The sequence below is a fragment of the Tachyglossus aculeatus genome, chromosome X4, assembly GCF_015852505.1.
Source record: "Tachyglossus aculeatus isolate mTacAcu1 chromosome X4, mTacAcu1.pri, whole genome shotgun sequence".
Taxonomy (NCBI): Eukaryota; Metazoa; Chordata; class Mammalia; order Monotremata; family Tachyglossidae; genus Tachyglossus; species Tachyglossus aculeatus.
The window spans coordinates 19411878-19429785 of NC_052098.1; the positions used below are offsets into that span (position 1 = coordinate 19411878).

A 17908-nucleotide genomic window follows, 5' to 3' on the forward strand; every position below is an offset into this window, starting at 1 on the left:
TTTGGCGGGGGAAGGGGAGTGTGTCGGGGGCCGTTCCCGGCTCCAAGCTGGGATGGTGGAGAGCCGCCATGGCCCGAGTCCTGTTGTGGCTGTAGCTTCCAGAGCCTTCAGTTAGCTACCACTCACCTGGTCTGTAGATTCACTACCTTCCATTTGAGCCCCAAGACCGTCTCTATATGTTGCCGACTTGTACTTCCCAAGCGCTTAGTACAGTGCTCTGCACACAGTAAGCGCTCAATAAATGCAATTGAATGAATGATCAGGGAGTTAAGATAACTTACAAATTAGAAAGAGAATTGAAAAGTGTCTAGAAAGCCTCTGCTGGAAGAACTAGTCAGGTTCTCTGTAGAGAAGTCTGGTTTGCAAATATCCATTTATTTCTGGATCACAAATTGTATTAAGGAAGCCTTTGCACTCAAGCTAGAGCATATATTTCAGTGCATTAAGTATCAATCAGTGGTATTTATTGAGCGCTTATTGTGTGCAGAGCACTGTACTAAGTAAGCACTTGAGAGAGTATAATACAGTACAGAGTTGGAAAAAGCAATCCTTGCCCACAGCGAGCTTACAGTTTTAGAGGGGTTTCCCCCTGACGCTCTGATAGCTATTTAGGTCTATCAGGCAGGTGAACACCCTTTGATCTTAATCTTTTGGAGCAGTATCGTCTGGTGCCTGAATTAACTTCCAGTGTATCCTTTGGCTCCGGGGCCTTTTTCAAAATTATTCCCAAATGTACCCTGTCTTCTTTTGATATAAACCTTGTCTGGTGAGTTCCCTTGTTGCCTGGAACAATGTGGAAAGAAAGGCTGTAACAGCACATTTTGCCTTATCTGATCTGGTTTTCTAGAATTCTTTCCACATTATTCCAGAAATCCCTTCCAAAGTCAAGGCAGAAGAAAAATATTGAAAAACAGTTTGTTTGCTTTAGTTTCCCAAGGTTCCCCCTCCTCTCAGCACAAGTTATTTTAAGAGAAAAATTCCATGTGTTTCCAGTTGTTTTCTATCCTACGTGGCACAGATGTTACCACTTTCAGAAGAACCCTACAGGCTCTCTGGGCACCAATTCCCTGACTTGGGGATGACATCAGAAAACTGATTGGTTCTCTGTCTTCTCTGCTGGTTGGGGAAAGCATTACCCTATTCTCTGCAATAATATGGAAGGAATTCTAGACTATAAACCACCAGGTAAGGTGTGAAATTGACCTTTCATCACCACCATCATCATCCTCATCGTCATCATCAACAGTGGTATTTATTGAGCGCTTACTGTGTGCAGAGCACTGTACTGTGCGCTTGGGCGAGTACTTTCATACCAGTTAATGCTGTGATATTGTCATGTGCATTTTAAAGGATGATTGCTCTGTATGAAGATTCTTTTATGTGTTTTTAGGGCATTGGCCCTAAACTGTGATGCTCCTCTGGATGATAAAAATGGAGCAGAATCTAAGAATTGGAGAGCTGGTAAGCCAGTCCGAGTGGTGCGCAGTTCAAAAGGACGGAGGATCAGCAAATATGCCCCTGAGGAAGGCAACAGATACGATGGCATTTACAAGGTGCTCGACCTAACATGACGTTGCGTTGTTACCCAAAGCCAGGGTTGCACCTGCTGTGTGGTGGAAGGGGAAAACTGAGGAGAGCGCATCTGAGTTGGGAACCTTTCCTTGGTCGGGGGGCGGGCACTGCTTTCCTCGCCCGTCCTTGGGAGCGAGTGGCAGTCACAAGGTGGGCCCGGTATCATTCAGCTCTTGGAGGTACTGGGAACAAAGGCCCAGCAAAATCCCAAATATTATTATATGAGACCTATGGACCGTTAGGTGAGATTGTGGTCTTTCTACTTGTAAAGAGTCTGCAACGCAATAGCCAGCCTGCATCTGGTAGCCAACCTAGACTTGCTAATTCGCCCACCCCAAAATTAGCCGCTCAAAACTGCACATGGGAGATTCCGAAATGCCAGCGCGCGGGCTTCCAAAATTGCTATTTTAACAGTCCCAATCATTGTTCTTTATTTGCACGTGTAGATTTTTCTACGCTGCTTGGGGAAATGCCTCCATTTTTTCTCCTTATGTTTTTTTATTTTTCCATGTCTGTTGCACATAATCCTGCCCTACCTACTTCTGATCATACTGCCAGAATATTTGGAAACTACTGCTAATTGGATAGGGGGAATTGGCAAGGGAAGACACCATTTTTATGCTTTCAATAAATATGTTGTTCATTTTCTTCTCTCCCTCATCCTTTTTCAGTATTTGTGTTAAATGATTTAGGGTAAACTAATGAATGCCCAATGAAATCAGGCTCGAAAACACTGGCAAGGGTTTTAAAATGTGTACAGCTCACGCGACCATTATCTAGGCTCTTAGAAATCACATGAACTAGTACTGGAACTGTTATGATTTAGGTGGTGAAATACTGGCCAGAAATCGGAAAATGTGGATTCTTGGTTTGGCGCTATCTTCTGAGAAGAGATGATGTTGAGGCTGCACCTTGGACCTCAGAAGGAATAGACCGGTCAAAGAAATTGGGCCTAAGCGTCCAGGTTAGCTTATTCTTACGGACTCTTCCTTATGCTGTCATCGCACACACGTCATTGTACCACCAGTGGTGATCAATGGAAAGTCAGAGTTGAGCTAAAAGGGGCATGCAGAAAGGTCAGGGAGGATTTGCAGGATGGGGATTTTATCTTAGGAGGAGGATTATGGCCTGCATGGTTGAAGTGCCCTGGGGTTGGGAGGGTGGGAAACTCTCCAGATAGATCAGGATGAGGATGGAGATGGAGATGAGGGTGGGGGACAAGCCACGAGGGTGGGTAAATTCTGGGAAGAGGTATGCCAGGATGCGGGGGGTTGCGGGCAAAGGGCACTCTGGGAAAGAGGCTGGTTTTGTTAGTACTAGTGTCCTCTTTCTGCCTACCTGTTTTCCCTTCGTTTCCATAGAGCTGCTCCCCTGCTCTCCTCTCCTTTAGTGCTCAGCATGTCTTCCTTTCACACATGCTTAACTGTTCTAAGCTAACCCAGGAGCTTTGGCACTTTATTATTTTAGGCCTAGAGATGATGATTCAGTACATCCCCTCGTGTCTCCCTCCTCATACCTCCTGCATACCGTACACTTTCGCTAGGGACTGCGGGGTGGTGTCCAGAATATGATCCCCCAAACTCTCCATTCTTCCCTCCCCCTGCTACTGGCATTCGCATCATCATCAGTAGTATTCACTGAGTGCTTCTTGTTCAGTGCACTGTATTAAGCGCTTGGGATTGTACAATAGAGTTAGGAGTTGTGATTCCTGCCCTCAGAGAGCTTGCAGCCTAGTTGGGAAGACAGACAATCAATTTCAGATATGGGAGTAATTGAGTATTTAAGATCCACGCATGTGGTATGTGGTAACTTAAAGACTTAGGTGCCGTGGAAGGGCCAACATCACCATTGTGGGAGTCAAGGTGGGAAGATTAGAGATTTCTGGGTGAGGCCTCATGGTGAAGACGTGGTCTCAGTAGGGCTTTGAAGATGGGGAGAGTGGGGGTCTGTTGGGTATGAAAGGGGAGGGAGTTCCAGACTAGGAGGGGAGGGGAGAGGAGTCGAGAAGGAGCCCCAGCGAGTAGGTTAGCCTGAGAGGATTGAAGATTGTGAACTGGGATGTAGTGGGAGGTCAGCTTCTTCCCACTTGGCCATATCCCCTACTTTGTATATGGGACTTGGCCAGACAGGCAGGCTGAGTGTATATTTTCCAGTTGCAATTTTTAGTTGATTTCTTAAAATTCACTCTTTGCAGGGTTGCAAATACAAAGGTAATGCACAGTCAAAAGCAACACTGTTAGAGCAGGCCATGGAACGCTGATATAATGTGTTGAGGAAAGAGAGGCGAAATGAGCCTAGGGTGGCAGCAGCTGCCAAGTGGAGGTAGCTGAGGAGAAAGAGGAGGAAGAAGGTAACCCGCAATGCAGCGATTTGCATGTGGATGGTCAGAGGTGTCTCTAAACCCACCGGCTCGAAAATGCCACCTTATTTGAAAAAGCCAGTTTATTTTGATGTTTCCTAAAATTTCCCAACGGTTGGCAAATGGGAACTTTGTCAGTCAAGCATGCAGAGGAAATTCCATAATCGAGGATTCTCTGTAGAACACACCCTTCTTCCAGGCTCCTGTTCTTGGGGTTTGAGAACTGCTGCTAGGAGGAGGAGGAACACACCCGTTGATCTCAGTTGTGATGGTGATGAATAAGGGGAGCAAGACCCTATCCAAGGTAGTGGTAATCCAAACCATTTAGGGCTTTACCCTTGAAAGATTTCCAGTATTTGAACATTTCTCTGGGTTTTCTGCCCTACTGTGTTTCCTACTGGTTCTTTCTGTACTCTTCTGGTTCTCTATTTCTCATCCTGACCTTCTCCTAATTTTACCAACTCTCTCTCTTCTCTCTCAGGTGGTCCTTTTGCTCCTTCCTCTACACGACTCCCCACTTTTCTCCTCTTGTACAATCCTTTGGCTTATCTCTACCCCTCCCCCCCACCCCTTCCTACCCCAAAGCTTGATATTCACTCACTCACCACCGTTCCTTTTCCCAATGGTCGCTCTTTGAAATCAAAATGGCAGCTACCTGAATTCCATTTCCAAGATAAAGGTTGGAGTGGGCAGTGATGGGTTTCAACGATCTTCTTGACTTTTGCTTCCCTAGTCATGGGGCAGGACAGGGATTGTTTCTAGCTCACCCTCTGGCTGGAAACTTGCATTCAGAGGGTACCAACCAGAGGCATCTGGGAGGAGCCCATCCCATGATCAGAAGTGAGCATTGGGCATTCCCTGATATCCCCTTCTCCCATGGAGATTACACTTTGCCAGCTCTCCTTTCGAAGGCTGGGCCACCCCAGCCAAGATAAATGCAGTGGATCCCGGCCAGGTGTTTGCCTTTTCGGTGTAATAATTACGTAGCCCACATGCAAGCATTTTGTCACTGCGGCCCGTGAAACACGGGTGTAGTGTGTTCTCGGCTGCTGGTAGCATGAAGCAGCTGGGCAGTGGACTCTATATTTTGACATATTGCATAAATGATTGCCATCAAAATCTAGTTGGGTCTTGAGATAAAGTGTATCTATGGCATAATAGATTTTGGGCTTCAGACGGGCTTTAGAGCTATATTGTTCGGAAGCCTCACACCTTATTTCTTTACACATCTCCAGTGTCCAGTCCTCCCCTGAAATGGTCCTCTCCTTTCAGAATATCCCCTTTCACCCCTGCTCCTTGCCTCTCCCTTCCACTCAAATCCTGGATCTCATCCCTCAGGACCCATAGTGATCTACAGCCCACACAAAGGTCCAAGCTATTTGAATCCAGTTTCAGCGAATTTTAGAATTTCTTGCCTTCACTTCCTGGGAATCCTTTGAAGTGAGTTAGTGCAATGTGCTTCTACTAGGTCTGTTCTTTCAGATTCCAGTATGACACAATTCCCTCCCTTCCCTGTCACCACCACTATCACCACCACACCCAGCCCCACTCTTTGGTTATGGTTAAATCTGTGTGGTGTTCTGTTTTAGTATCCAGAAGGTTATCTGGAAGCCATGGCTAGTAAAGAGAAGAAAGATAAAGTCAAAAAGCATACTGTGAAACAAGAACCAAGCAGACAGAGCAATGGAAACCAGAAACGGTCGATTGATGATGGTATGTCTTAGATTTAAGAACTGGGAAAGAATCCTGCAAGTGTGTGTAATAATGTAAACTTTTGGGAAACACAATGTGATTTGGCCAAGAAATGTGCCCAATACCCTCTCTTTGAGCTGTAAGTAAGAGTTTAACACCAGGACCTTTTATTAGTTGGATGCAATCTTTTGTGTGGGATGTTGATTTAGAGTCCAAATGCTTGGCTAATAGACACAGTCCATAAAATGAGGTAAGCTGAGGTTCCCAGAGTAACAAAAGTGAGTGCCATCGAACTGAGTAGCAGTAACATCTTCCAGTACCGTATTTATATTTTAATGGGAAATATGGGTTGTTTCTCTGAAAAAATAAAACACTCTAAAGTTTCACACAGAGAAAACAATCTGTGTTGCAACAGGGAATGAAACCTACATCTGGCTTCGGTCCTCTGCTCCATAAGAGCTGGGTGCAGGGATGCTTTCTTTGGAACAGTTCCTTTCTGTGAAAGACCAGGTCTTTAAAGTGTTATGTGACCAAGAAAATTTTGCCCAGGAAAGTTTTTTAGGGATTTGATATTGGGTGGAAATGTCTCTCTCACAGCCTATCTCTGTTAGGATGACATCTGTTTTCTGATTAGTCCCCTCTTGATCCCTGTCTATTGTACCGAAAATGTTGGGCACAAAGGGCTAAGTGATTCCACTGTACATAGTATTGAGAAAAAATATGAATGAAAAACACAAAGGAGTTCAGTTATAAGACCACCTCTTGGAATATTGCTCCATTTATAGTGCCATTCATAGCTTGTTCCTGAAGGATTCCCCAACAGTGACGTTTTATCCATCCTTGTATGGCAGTCTGCTCTGTTACCATGAATTCCTCACCCTTAAATGTTGTTCTAACCAGGCTCTGCTATAGTTGCATCGAAAGGATTCACCATCACCTACCAAACCCACATTGAGAACATCCTGAGATAAATAGAGTTCAGTGGAAAGCCAAATAGCCAACAACGTGGGACCAAAGGTTGTGGAGATAAATCAAAAGTTCAGATAACCTAACCACAGTGCCCCATTAAAAAAAAAAAATTGGGTTTGGCCATCTCCTGCTGAATCACAATTTTTTCACACTAGCCTTGGTTTGCATAACTAACCCATTCATATAATCTGCTTTCTTCTAATGCTTCAGGGAGGAAAATTTCAGGTTTTATTCAGAAAGAGAAGCTTCTCTGGCACTATCTTCCTGGACTTTACAGGGCAGTGGATTTTTTTTTTAAAAGGAAATGTAATTTTCCTCTTGAGTTCAACCCGGGAGAAGATGAACCTTGCTTGGAGTCTAGAATCTCCACCTACTCTGAAATAAATTACGACTAAAAGTACTTGGCTTATTACATTTTCCTAACAATGGCCTATGCTGATTAGATTTTTCACTTCATGGTGCTGCTCAGAACTGTTCCATTAGTGTATCTGCTGGTAATATTTTTCAGTAGGTGTGGACGAACCTACAAACACTTCCAAAACCAGGAGGATGACAGATGGTGGGAAAGGAGGCGAGGCATTCCAGCTAACCGCACAGCAGCAGTGGCTAATCAGAGAAGATTGTCCAAACCAGAAGTTGTGGGATGAAGTACTCGCATCTCTTAAGGAAGGACCAGTATGTGAGAATTCAGTTAAAGTTACAGTCTGCATGTCTTTGTCAACTGATGGTCTACCTAGAAAGCCTTACACCTGGACATAGGGAAGAAGCTTAAAGCTCCAGAGAAAGGAAGCCATTTGTTGGGTAGCGTGATAAATGTGGCTATGGGAACCCTGGTTTTCTATTAGGAGGGGTTATCTTAAACTAGCTTTCTCTAAATACAATGGACCCAGGAAGATGCTTGTCTACTGCCTACCCTCTTGTTGAGAGGGCAACTCTTATTAGCAGAGGAAGCCACTACCATCCCAGGGGGGATGGTTAATCTGTACTGTGTGTCAATAATTAGCTGGGACTCCCCCTGGATCATCAGGAGAGGACAAATCAGTGAGGTGATCCAGGAAAGGGAAGCGGACAAGAGGAAAGAGGTTAGTTATAATATGAAATTGGGGGAGGCGATGAGTTTGAGGCAGATCTAGACTCAGAAAGTCTGCATCCCCTCTGGTAATCCTAAAGAAAAGATCCAGAATACAGGCCTGAGGGGTTGGAGAGTTTGGAAGTGGAAAACCAAAATGAGCTGTCCAGAAAGCCCTCAGCCTGGCGGGTGCTGGGAAGGCTGGTTTTTCCTAATGAATCCCAGCATCTGTGTGTATGAGCAAGGAGGTGCCTGGCCCTAGCAGGCCAGAGAGAACCACTACTAGCAGAACCCAGTGGAGGGAGGAAGGCCAAGAGACCACTAAGTAACCAGCAATCAGCCCTGGAGGAGCAGGGATTGACTGTCTGGCTGGACCCCAACTGATCTACTGGGGCCATCGGAAGAGTCACAGGGTCGTGGCACCGGATTATGGAGAGAATTTTCGAGGACCTCTTCGGAGACTTTGAGAAACCACCCTTGTCCCTGGGAATGGAAAAACCCCAAGGGTTTCAGGACACCAAGGACACCACCAGATGTCCGAGCCAGTTTTCAGTGATTCTGGGGGATATTTCAGCCAGGAGTGGGGCTGGGGACCTCATAATAGGGCAATAGTACCCTCTCATATTCCTGCAGTTGTAAACTGAGTAGATCTGTTTTACATGGTTTCATTTAAAAACGTCTAGATCTCTTAGTTATGGTGCTGATTAAGTGCTTATTTTGTGCACTTAAAAAACTAAAAAACAAATGGCAAATGAATTTAGCCAGAACAGCAGCCCATCCAGAGATGACTTCTGACAGTCTTGCCCACAGTCAAGCAAGCAAACAAATAGTAAGTAGTATTTATTGAGTGTGTATTCTGGGCAGGGCATCTTTCTAACTGCTTGGGAGACTATACTAAATAAACAGAGAGGATCCCTGCTCTTAAGGAGTTTGCAGTCTGGATGGGAAGGGTGTTGGGGACTGACACTAAAATAATTTACTGACAGGACAAAGAAGGAAAAGGGGATACGTAAATGAGTCAGTATTTAAGGGAGTTATGTATGTTATTACTAGGGGCATCAGTGCTTAGGTGGCACAGAAGTGCTTAAGGGGCAGTTGGGAGAATACAACCTGAGGCAATTAGAGATAAGTAAATTCACCCTAGCTGTACAGATTCATTGACTTAGTTTAAAGAAATTTAAGCATATCACTTCTGAGTTCACCAGTTGCCCCCTCTCTGAGAGACAAATGCTTAATGTACTTCAAAAACAAAAAAGCCCTTTCTACCTCGATCACTTTATTAGGCAAATTGCATGAGTGATTGTGAGAGAATGGAGGTAGAAAATAGAGAAGCCCCATGACCTAGTGGAAAGAGCACGGGCCCGGGTTCTAATCTCAGTTCTCCCATTTGCTTGCTGTGTGATGTTGGGCAAGTCACTTAACTTCTCTATGCCTCAGTTTTCTCATCTGTAAAATGGAGATTCAATTCCTATTCTCCCTCCTACTTGGATTGTGAGCCCTGTGTGGGATACGGCCCATGTCTGATCCAATTGTGTTGTATCTACCCCAGTGCTTTCATACGGTGCTTGACACATAATACACCCTTAAATACCACAATTATTATTAGGTAGCCAGTTGAAGAGTCTAGCTGAGATTTTAGTCGCAGTCATGCCTCCTAAAGAGTTTGCCGACTTCCACTAAAAATGGTCATTACAGAGTTTACAGGTCAGTTCTAGATAGAGATGCAAAGGCATTGGAGGCATGGCTTTGATTCGGCAAAGAGCTAGAGAGCCAAGGGACAGTGAGCTAATCCTGCTTGCCTCTGGTTCACTTGATGTTTTTGTCTTTGTTGCTGAACCTTAGCTTCCTCCTCATAAAAAGTAGGGATCACAATAGGGATTATAGATCACTTTCATTAAGTCACTGAAAATCCTTTTCCGCATTGTGCTCCCCCCACGTGTAAATTATTATTATTTTTATATTTGTTAAGCACTTACTATGTGCCAAGCACTGTTCTAAGTGCTGGAGTAAACACAAGGTTATCGGTTTGTACACAGTCCCTGTCTCTCATGGGACAGTCTAGTAGGAGGGAGTAGGACTTAATCTCCATTTTGCAAATACCAAAATTATTATTATTATTATGATACATAAGGAAAATGAGGCCCAGAGAAGTTACATGCCTTGCCCAAGGTCACACTGCAGATAAGTGGCGGAGCCGGGATTAGAACTCAGGTCTTCTGACTCCCACACTGTGGTTTTTCCATCAGGCCATGAAAGAGTTTTGCAGAATTTGTTAGGACAGATACTTGGGCAGTACACAATTGATTAATGTCTTTTGGAAAAGATGGAGGGCCCACTTTTAAAAGTCACATAGAGCCTAACAATTGTGCAGCAGCATAAGGGATTCCCTGGAGGTCAGTAGTTTAAAACTCAGCATACCATTCTGAAGATGAACTCCTCATAGTTTGTACAAGATTCAACACTTCTTGAAACAAGGTTAAAATAAAGTTCCAGCTTGGTATTTAATGTCAACTGAGTTTCAGATGAAAATCAAACTGGAGTTTTAATAAGCCAGGTAACAATGGAGGATAGTCTGGATTTCCCATTTCTGCAGAATTAGTCCCCATCTGACAGCTTCTGATCTGCTTGACCCTGCAGTTTAAAAATGAATGACATTCTTCTCTTTAAGCCTTGAATTTGTTGTGACAGAGGAGTGCAGATTTCTCTTCACAATTGTTTAAATTTGCTCATGTTTTAAATAGGGGAAATTCCTACTTGGTAACTTAATTTCTTGTCTGAAACTTGCACCCCAGGTTTAGGCCTTTTATCATAACTTTGTTTTTTGTATTTTTTTGGTAATTCTAGCTTTCCTTTTGTCCTTTGTATCATTCTAGAATTTTCTAAAGAAACTGGAACAATCCTTTATGTGTGTCTGCTGCCAGGAGCTGGTTTACCAGCCAGTGACAACAGAGTGCCTCCACAACGTTTGTAAGGTGAGTTTCATCCCTGTCATGCTTGTGTTGGTTTTCTGCTAAGAGGGCAAGCCCCTTCTAGACTGTAAGCTCTTTGTGGGCAGGGAACATGTCCAACAACTCTGTTCTATTGTACTCTCCCAAGCACTTAGTACAGTAAGTAAGCATTCAATAAATGTGACAAATCGATAAGGAGAGAGGGAGTTTATATATGAAACTATAATGATTAGAAACCATTTAAACTCATAAAAATGAGTTAATACATAAGGGCAGTCTAGTTTTTAGGGGTGGGTGCTGGCTCAGTTAATGTATGGTATTTGTTGAGCCCCTGTTGCATGGCACTGTGATTTCTCCCACTGTCAAAACCAATTTGTACTTTTCCACATATGGAAAATAAGATGCCTCCTAGCATGATGTTATGGGTGAAATGGTCAGGTTGTTGCAGCTACATTATCATTTGAATCCACCAAGAGCTTTCAGAACGATTATTGGAGAACAGATTTGTTCCCATGGCTTCAACTATCATCCTACAGCTCAAATTTACCCCTCCAGCCCTGATCACTCTCCTCTGCAATCATGCATTTCTTCCTGCCTTCAGGATATTTCCGCTTGGATGTCCCACTGACACCTCAAAATTTAATGACTTAAGAATGTCTCATCTTCCCACCCAAACCCTGTCCTCCCCCGATTTTCCCAACACTATAAAAAACACCACCATCCTCCCTGTTTCACAAGCCCGCAGTCTTGGTTTTTTCCCCAAGTCATCTCCTTCAACCCGCTTATTGTCACCAAATCCCGTCGGATCTACCTTCACAACGTCTCTAGAATCCTCCCCTTCCTCTCTTTCCAAACTGCTACCATGCTAATCCAAGAACTTATCATATCCCGTCTCGACTACTGCATCAGCCTCCTCGCTGACCTCCCTCCCTCTCCCCGGGGAGTACAGTTCATACTTCACTCTGGTACCCGGATCATTTTTCCCGAAAAATGTTCAGTCCTCATCAATCCCACTCTTCAGAAACCTACAGTTGTTGCACATCCATCTCCACAACAAACAGAAACTCCTTACCATAGTCTTTAAGACACTCAATCAGCTTTCCCACCCCCAGAGTACTCATGTACACATCCTTACACTCTGCCGCTTCCCATCTCTGTAATTTAATGTCCGCCTCCCCAGCTAGATTTCTCTCTAGACTGTAAGCTCCTTGTGGACAGGGAACTCGTCTACGAACTCTGTTATATCGAAGTCTAACAAGCATTCAGTACAGTGCTACGCCCCCATTAAATGCTCACTAAATACACTTGATTGATTAGCTGCTTGTGGATAAGGATCGTGCCTACCAACTCTGTCGTACTCTCCCAACGGCTTAGTTCAGGAAGCCCTTAAAAAATACCATTGATTGATGGAAAGAATTTGTAGGAAGTGCATTAATGAGTGTTGCTAAATGACTCTAACTGATCCGTGTGTGTGTGTGTGTATCCTAGAGTTGCTTACAGCGTTCCTTTCGTGCTGAAGTCTTCACCTGTCCTGCTTGCCGTTACGACCTTGGAAAGGGCTACACAATGGTTCCCAATAAGATTCTGCAGACACTACTCGACCAGTTCTTCCCTGGCTACAGCAAAGGACGATGATATGTTCAGCTTTTACCATACTTCTCCCAGAGACTTTTGAGACAGTAAAGGAGAGCGAAACATGGGAAAATGCAACAGTGGACCAACAGGCGTGATGGGACTCAGCGTATATTGTCACATTCTGAAGCAGCTAACCCTCTTCCCCACGGAGCCATCTCTCTTTGTGTAGTGAGAAATCCATTTATCAACTGTCTTTCAACATCAAAAGGTAGTTTCTGCCAGTTGACAACTAGTTTTAATAGAGGAGTGAAAATTTGAAGCCTCAGCCTTGACTGGTCAACCTAGCTGATGCTCAAGTTGTGGTTTGTTTTGTTTAATTTTGCTTTTATAACTACCTCAGGACAGAGGAAAAGAATTTGTGGGGATTTTTGAAAAATAAATTGGTCAGTTGAAATTTAGCTACACACTGCCGCCCAAATATATTTGTGCCTGGTCCATGCAATTTGATTTTAGTGAGGGGAAAAAACAAAACAAAACAGCACTTAAGCCAGTTTGATTAAAGAACAGCAGATTCTGTGGTGTGCATAATCCTTTCTTTTCGTCCTTTCTCCCATTATGCTGTATTTTTTTTTTTTGCAAGAACAGGCTGATTTTAAGTCTATTTTTGTGAGCTTCATTGTGCTTTTTCTTGTATCTTATGCAAGTTGACTACTAATGACTAATGAGAACAATATGAATGCATTGTTGCTACATTAGTGTAAAGTGATCTGTGTTTTTTGCACTTAAGAGGTATTCAAGACACTCTAGTTGTGTAAAAAATATTTCATATGGAACAAGCCACTTTTGTATTAGTTAAAACTGTATGCTTTTAGTAGGTCTTGTATCAGTGGCAAACATCTACACAGCATTGAAGGCAGTGCTAGCTTGGAGAGGGTTGAAATCGCTTCATATTGTGATCTTAAATTTTATATACAGTATATTCCCCCAAAATATACCTTATTAAATATTTTATGATTCAGAAAAAAAATTTGCTAATTATTTTTGTTGCCTTGTATTGTTGTACAACCTTGTTGACATCAAGAATTTTAACAAAGGAGTCCGTTTTTCTCCGTGTGGAATTTTTATAGAATAATAGCCATTTCATCTAAAATTTCATTTCAGATATTGGTGACGAGAGCTAGAGATAAGCATCGTGTATACTGGCAGATGGTTAAGTTTGAAACCAGACCTCTCCCATCCCCTGCTTACTGGGTTTCTGATTGCTTTTACTAGCCTTGTTCAGCTCAAAGTCTGAAATGGCCAATACCCACCCCTAGCCCAAGCCCTCTGCAAAGTACTATACACTGGGGCTGTGTGTCGTTTCTCTTTGCTAGCAAAAATTCCAGTGGCTAAAAACTTTGCTCGTAGAAAAGTAAACCCACCCAAGAGAGTAGAAACAAGTGATACTTCAATACATGTGGTAAAAAAATGAACTAAGGGTAAAAGCAGAACTACTTTCAGCCCGACTATCCCCCTGTCACATCTCTCCCGCCTTAAGTCATGCTCACAAATTACATCAGTATTGCTCTGGTCTAACAATGTAATATCTCAGTGAGCTTTTCTGCTCTAGCTGAGAATTTGTAGGACATGATAGTCCCGTTTGACTCGAGCTTAAACTCGGATATTTTAACTATCCTGTGAACCGTCTGATATCTTTTGTGTGCAGTAAACATTACCACAGGCTGACTGTTATGAGAGAGATTTCCTATTGCTTGAGATAAAGCCTTTTGTATCTGCCAATGGTAGGGGGTGTGGGGTGGGTGCTGTATTAAAGCTACCAGTAGCTCAAGTTAACCTGAAAGGTTGTGCAACTGGACAAAGTAAAAATATTGATAGTCTTTTGGATCATTTCTAGAAAATTTCAAGTAGCAGCAAGTTGAAGCACCTCATACCTTACTGGAAATGCCCATTTTGGAGCCACGTACCTTAGCAGGTCCTGATCATATGACCATTAAAATCAGCTGTTGAAGCTGAGGTAGGAGACTGTTACCACTATTTCTATAAACCGAGTCTTCCTGTTTTGTTGAAGCAGACATATGAGCAGTAGATTTTGCGATTTTATCTCCAAATATGGGAGTTTCCTCTACGTTCTTCTATAATTTGTGAGCAGATTGATTGCAATTTCACTTGCTGTGATTTTAAAAAAATTTGTTTCCAATAGCTGTTTGAACTTTTTCCCCATTTTAAACCCCTTTTTTATTCCTAATTACAAGGAGGGAATGGTGAACCGTGTTTTGCTTCACCAAATCAATCTCACCTTATTATCTGGTATCTGGTGTTTGGGGAGTTTGCAGTAGGTGAGTCGCTCCCTGCCCAGAACATTCAAAACAATCACAAGAATTCCCATTGCTTCCCAAACAGACTTGCCCAGGGGGCATTGAGGAATTCTGGCCAGCAGCCCCAATGTAAAATTTCATTGTCTTGTTAGAGACTAAGCATTGCCGCACATACAAGATGAATTCTAACCCAATTTGGAGTCTGAGAGGAAGGACAGCACTTTCTCTGGCGTTGAGGACACTGCCACATATGCCTTTCTAACCCTGAAGGAAGGGTGTTTTTCAAGCTTCTTTATACCAGTAGCTCCCACCCTTTCCCTTGCTCAAAGCATCTCTACTTTCCACGGCATCTGAGCTGCCTCCCTTCTAATAGGAGAAAAGTGGCAGCTTGAAAAGTCACTTGGGTTATAAACAAAGACCCTTATCTGTCGACCTGACCTCTCTGCTTCCCATATGACCATGTTCCCTCCAGACAATAGGAGGCAATTTCATTAAGTGCTTAAGATATGGGTGTTGGAGCTCTCTCTCCATACACACTTCTCCTGAAAGAAATAGATGTACTATTGTGTTTGATCACTGTGTTAAAGCCAATGCTCTGCTTTCTCCAACTTTAACTACCTGGCTTCCACAGGCGGTGAAGAGGAACACACAAGCTTCTGCCACTTCTGCATGTCAAGATGTTTGTTTGCCTTTGATTAGCCAAATCAAAAGACTAGTGACTTTGGAAACTCCACACCGTCCCCACTTGATGTGCTGGCATTATGGTTGGGAAAAGCTGCTTTAGATATCCATTTGCCTCAGCATTTCACCAGATTTCCTGTCTAGTCCCCTTCCTGAGAGCCATATCCTTCCAGTGGCGGTTTAGCAGTGCAACAGAGAGCTAGTTGCGGCCATCAAATGACCAGCCAACTAGCTACACCTGAATAGCCTACTCTGATGGAGCTGGATTCAAGCTAGGTGAAATTAAGGCATTCCCACACCCCCAACCTCCAGGGCATTGACCATTTGCCCATCAAGGGGCTGAGTTTGACTTGCCTCAATCAGCTCTTTAAATTGCATGTTAAACGGTGACTTGGAGGACATCACGGTTTTCTCTTAATCCCTCTGGGCAGTTGAACATCTCTGCTCCAACCTGCTCGTTCGAATACATTCTGTAAGCAGTGATATTTCACATTTAATTCTTTGGTGCCCAGATCAGGAGATCTTTCATATCATTAAGATAAAAGGCACCCCATCCTAAGTTTTCTTTAACTTTTCTTTTGAGGGAACACACAGGAAATGAAAAACCAAAATAACATAGTCCAAATTCTAGAATCAGAGTCCATTGAGTGGCCAGATGAAAATCTTGCCCTGCTGGATATCACTGGGGACCTGGATGGCGGGTTTGCCTGAATGGAATCAAAGCAGTGTCCAAGGCCTATGACGGGGACCTGAATAGGTGAGGCTCTCATCCGCTTAAGCTGAGGATGGACATCTTGGTTGCTGCTATTCTAGGAGGCTGCTGCCTGACAGGCTACTTGGAAATATAGCCTTTCCTCTGCTTACTTTTTTTAAAAAATGGTATTTAAGAGTTTACTATGTGCCAGGCACTGTACAAAGTGCTGGGATGGCTACAAGAAAATTTGGGTTGGACATGGTCCCTATCCCACGTAGGGCTCATAGTCTCACTCCCCATTTTCCAGATAAGGTAACCAAGGCACAGAGAAGTAAAGTGACTTACCCAATGTCACAACAGACAAGTGGTAGAGTCAGGATTAGAACCCATGACCTTCTAATTCCCAGGCCCATGCTCTATCCCCTATGCCATGCTGCTTCTTACTTGCATAGATTGGCTTTGAGCAGGAAAAAAATGACCTAAAGTGGGCCTTTGCTTTTCTGCCTCAGCTTGCCCTACTCATTCTTGATGTTGAGGTGGACTGTGCCAGCTACTGCTTCACAAGTCGACTTTACCTCCTGCAGTGGTGGAGGGGAGGTTTTGTGAGGGCACAACAACATTGAAAACATAGCCTGGTTCTATTGGCTTGGTTCCTTCCATATTCAGTGAAGTACTCCTGGTACTCTCTGACTCTCTCCCCTGCCTCTACTACTCAGTGTCCACTTCAAAAGTGCCCAAGTGGGCAATTTGAGCACTGGTTCAGGAAAAATTGGAGCAAATGTTTCCTATTGTGTAACCAGTGCACATGTTCCTCATTGAGAGTACCGTATAAATATTCCATATTGACAATGAGCCAAAAGCAGTGGTGTCGGCTTTGGCACCTAAACAGTTGCTTTCTGCAAAATACGTTACTCAAGCTGAGGATTCTTAAAAATCTCTTAAATGACTTTCAACGTGAGCCCTCACTGCCTTTGCCATCGTCTCCTTTCCTCAGCTTCTCTGTCTACCCCCTTTACATTTTCCATAAAACTTAGTCTTCAATGTGTGGGTTTTCTAATTGGCAGACAGAGCCTGTCAAAGGATGAAATCTCATTTCCGGATCAAATGCAGAAGCAGCATTACTAGCACTCCCCATCTTTTGTTGGGCACCAAATACTGCCTGTCTTGCAGACCCAGTTGCCAATTTCTGTTTCTAACAGTTCACATGACTGCCTCTCATTATTTCATGGAAACCATTTTCCTCATTGTCTTTGGAATGTATTTGAAACAGCTTTTCTAACCAATAAAAGCATCAAGATAATCTATTTTGGGGAGCTTTAATGCTCTTGTGTAGTACATGTTCAGTAAAGTGTTGTCTGCAATGCAAGTGGGTCGTGGTTTTTTTTTTCCTGTCCCATATGCCAAACACAGACTCTTTCTTTGTATTTGAGCTATATGAAGAAGGAATCTGTGTGCACCTATTTGGGCTTTGGCCATTACAACAGCATAGGACTGTAGTTCTGAATCAGTTTCCCAGTGGCAGAAAGTTGAGGAAAGTTGGGATGGCACCAGGTGTCAGCCATCTGAATATCCCAGTTCTTACAGTCTTAAAGGATTTTGTTTTGCTGTTATTTAAAACCCTTACGTGCTAAGGGCTTTACTGACCAAAAACATATAAAACATATGAAGATAGCCCCTTAAATTCCACTTCAAAAATGACAAAAATTCATCCCACTAGATAAGACTTGTGATATGTCAACCAATGGTTTTTGAGCATTTATTGCATATTACTTACCTTTATATAATATATATAATTATATATATTATATTAATATATAGTATATTATAAATATTTAAATTTTTGTATTAATGTCTGCCTAACCCACTGCTAATTATTGTATTGTACTCTCCCAAAAGCTTAGTACAGTGCTCACACATAGTGCTCAATAAATACCATTGGCTGACTGATACTAAGCATTTGAAAGAGTTCAGCAGTAGCAAGGCACACATTCCCTGCCCTCCAGGATCTTACAATTTAAATGGGGAGACAAGAAA

At 43.2% G+C, this 17908-nt stretch overlaps 1 protein-coding gene across 2 annotated transcripts in view; it reads left to right on the forward strand.

The window, feature by feature from the left end:
* The window catches only part of UHRF2 (ubiquitin like with PHD and ring finger domains 2), a 136841-nt gene extending 120735 nt beyond the window's left edge, over positions 1-16106 (forward strand). The window contains exons 11-16 of one of the 2 annotated variants that reach the window (XM_038769492.1): positions 1391-1553; positions 2399-2536; positions 5521-5644; positions 7101-7267; positions 10535-10633; positions 12098-16106. In XM_038769492.1, coding sequence (XP_038625420.1) covers positions 1391-1553; positions 2399-2536; positions 5521-5644; positions 7101-7267; positions 10535-10633; positions 12098-12244 — 838 coding nt within the window. In that variant the 3' untranslated portion in view covers positions 12245-16106. The remainder of the gene's footprint in view (positions 1-1390; positions 1554-2398; positions 2537-5520; positions 5645-7100; positions 7268-10534; positions 10634-12097) is intronic. The other variant, XM_038769494.1, reaches the window with a different exon arrangement.
* The last annotated feature ends 1802 nt before the right edge of the window (positions 16107-17908 follow it).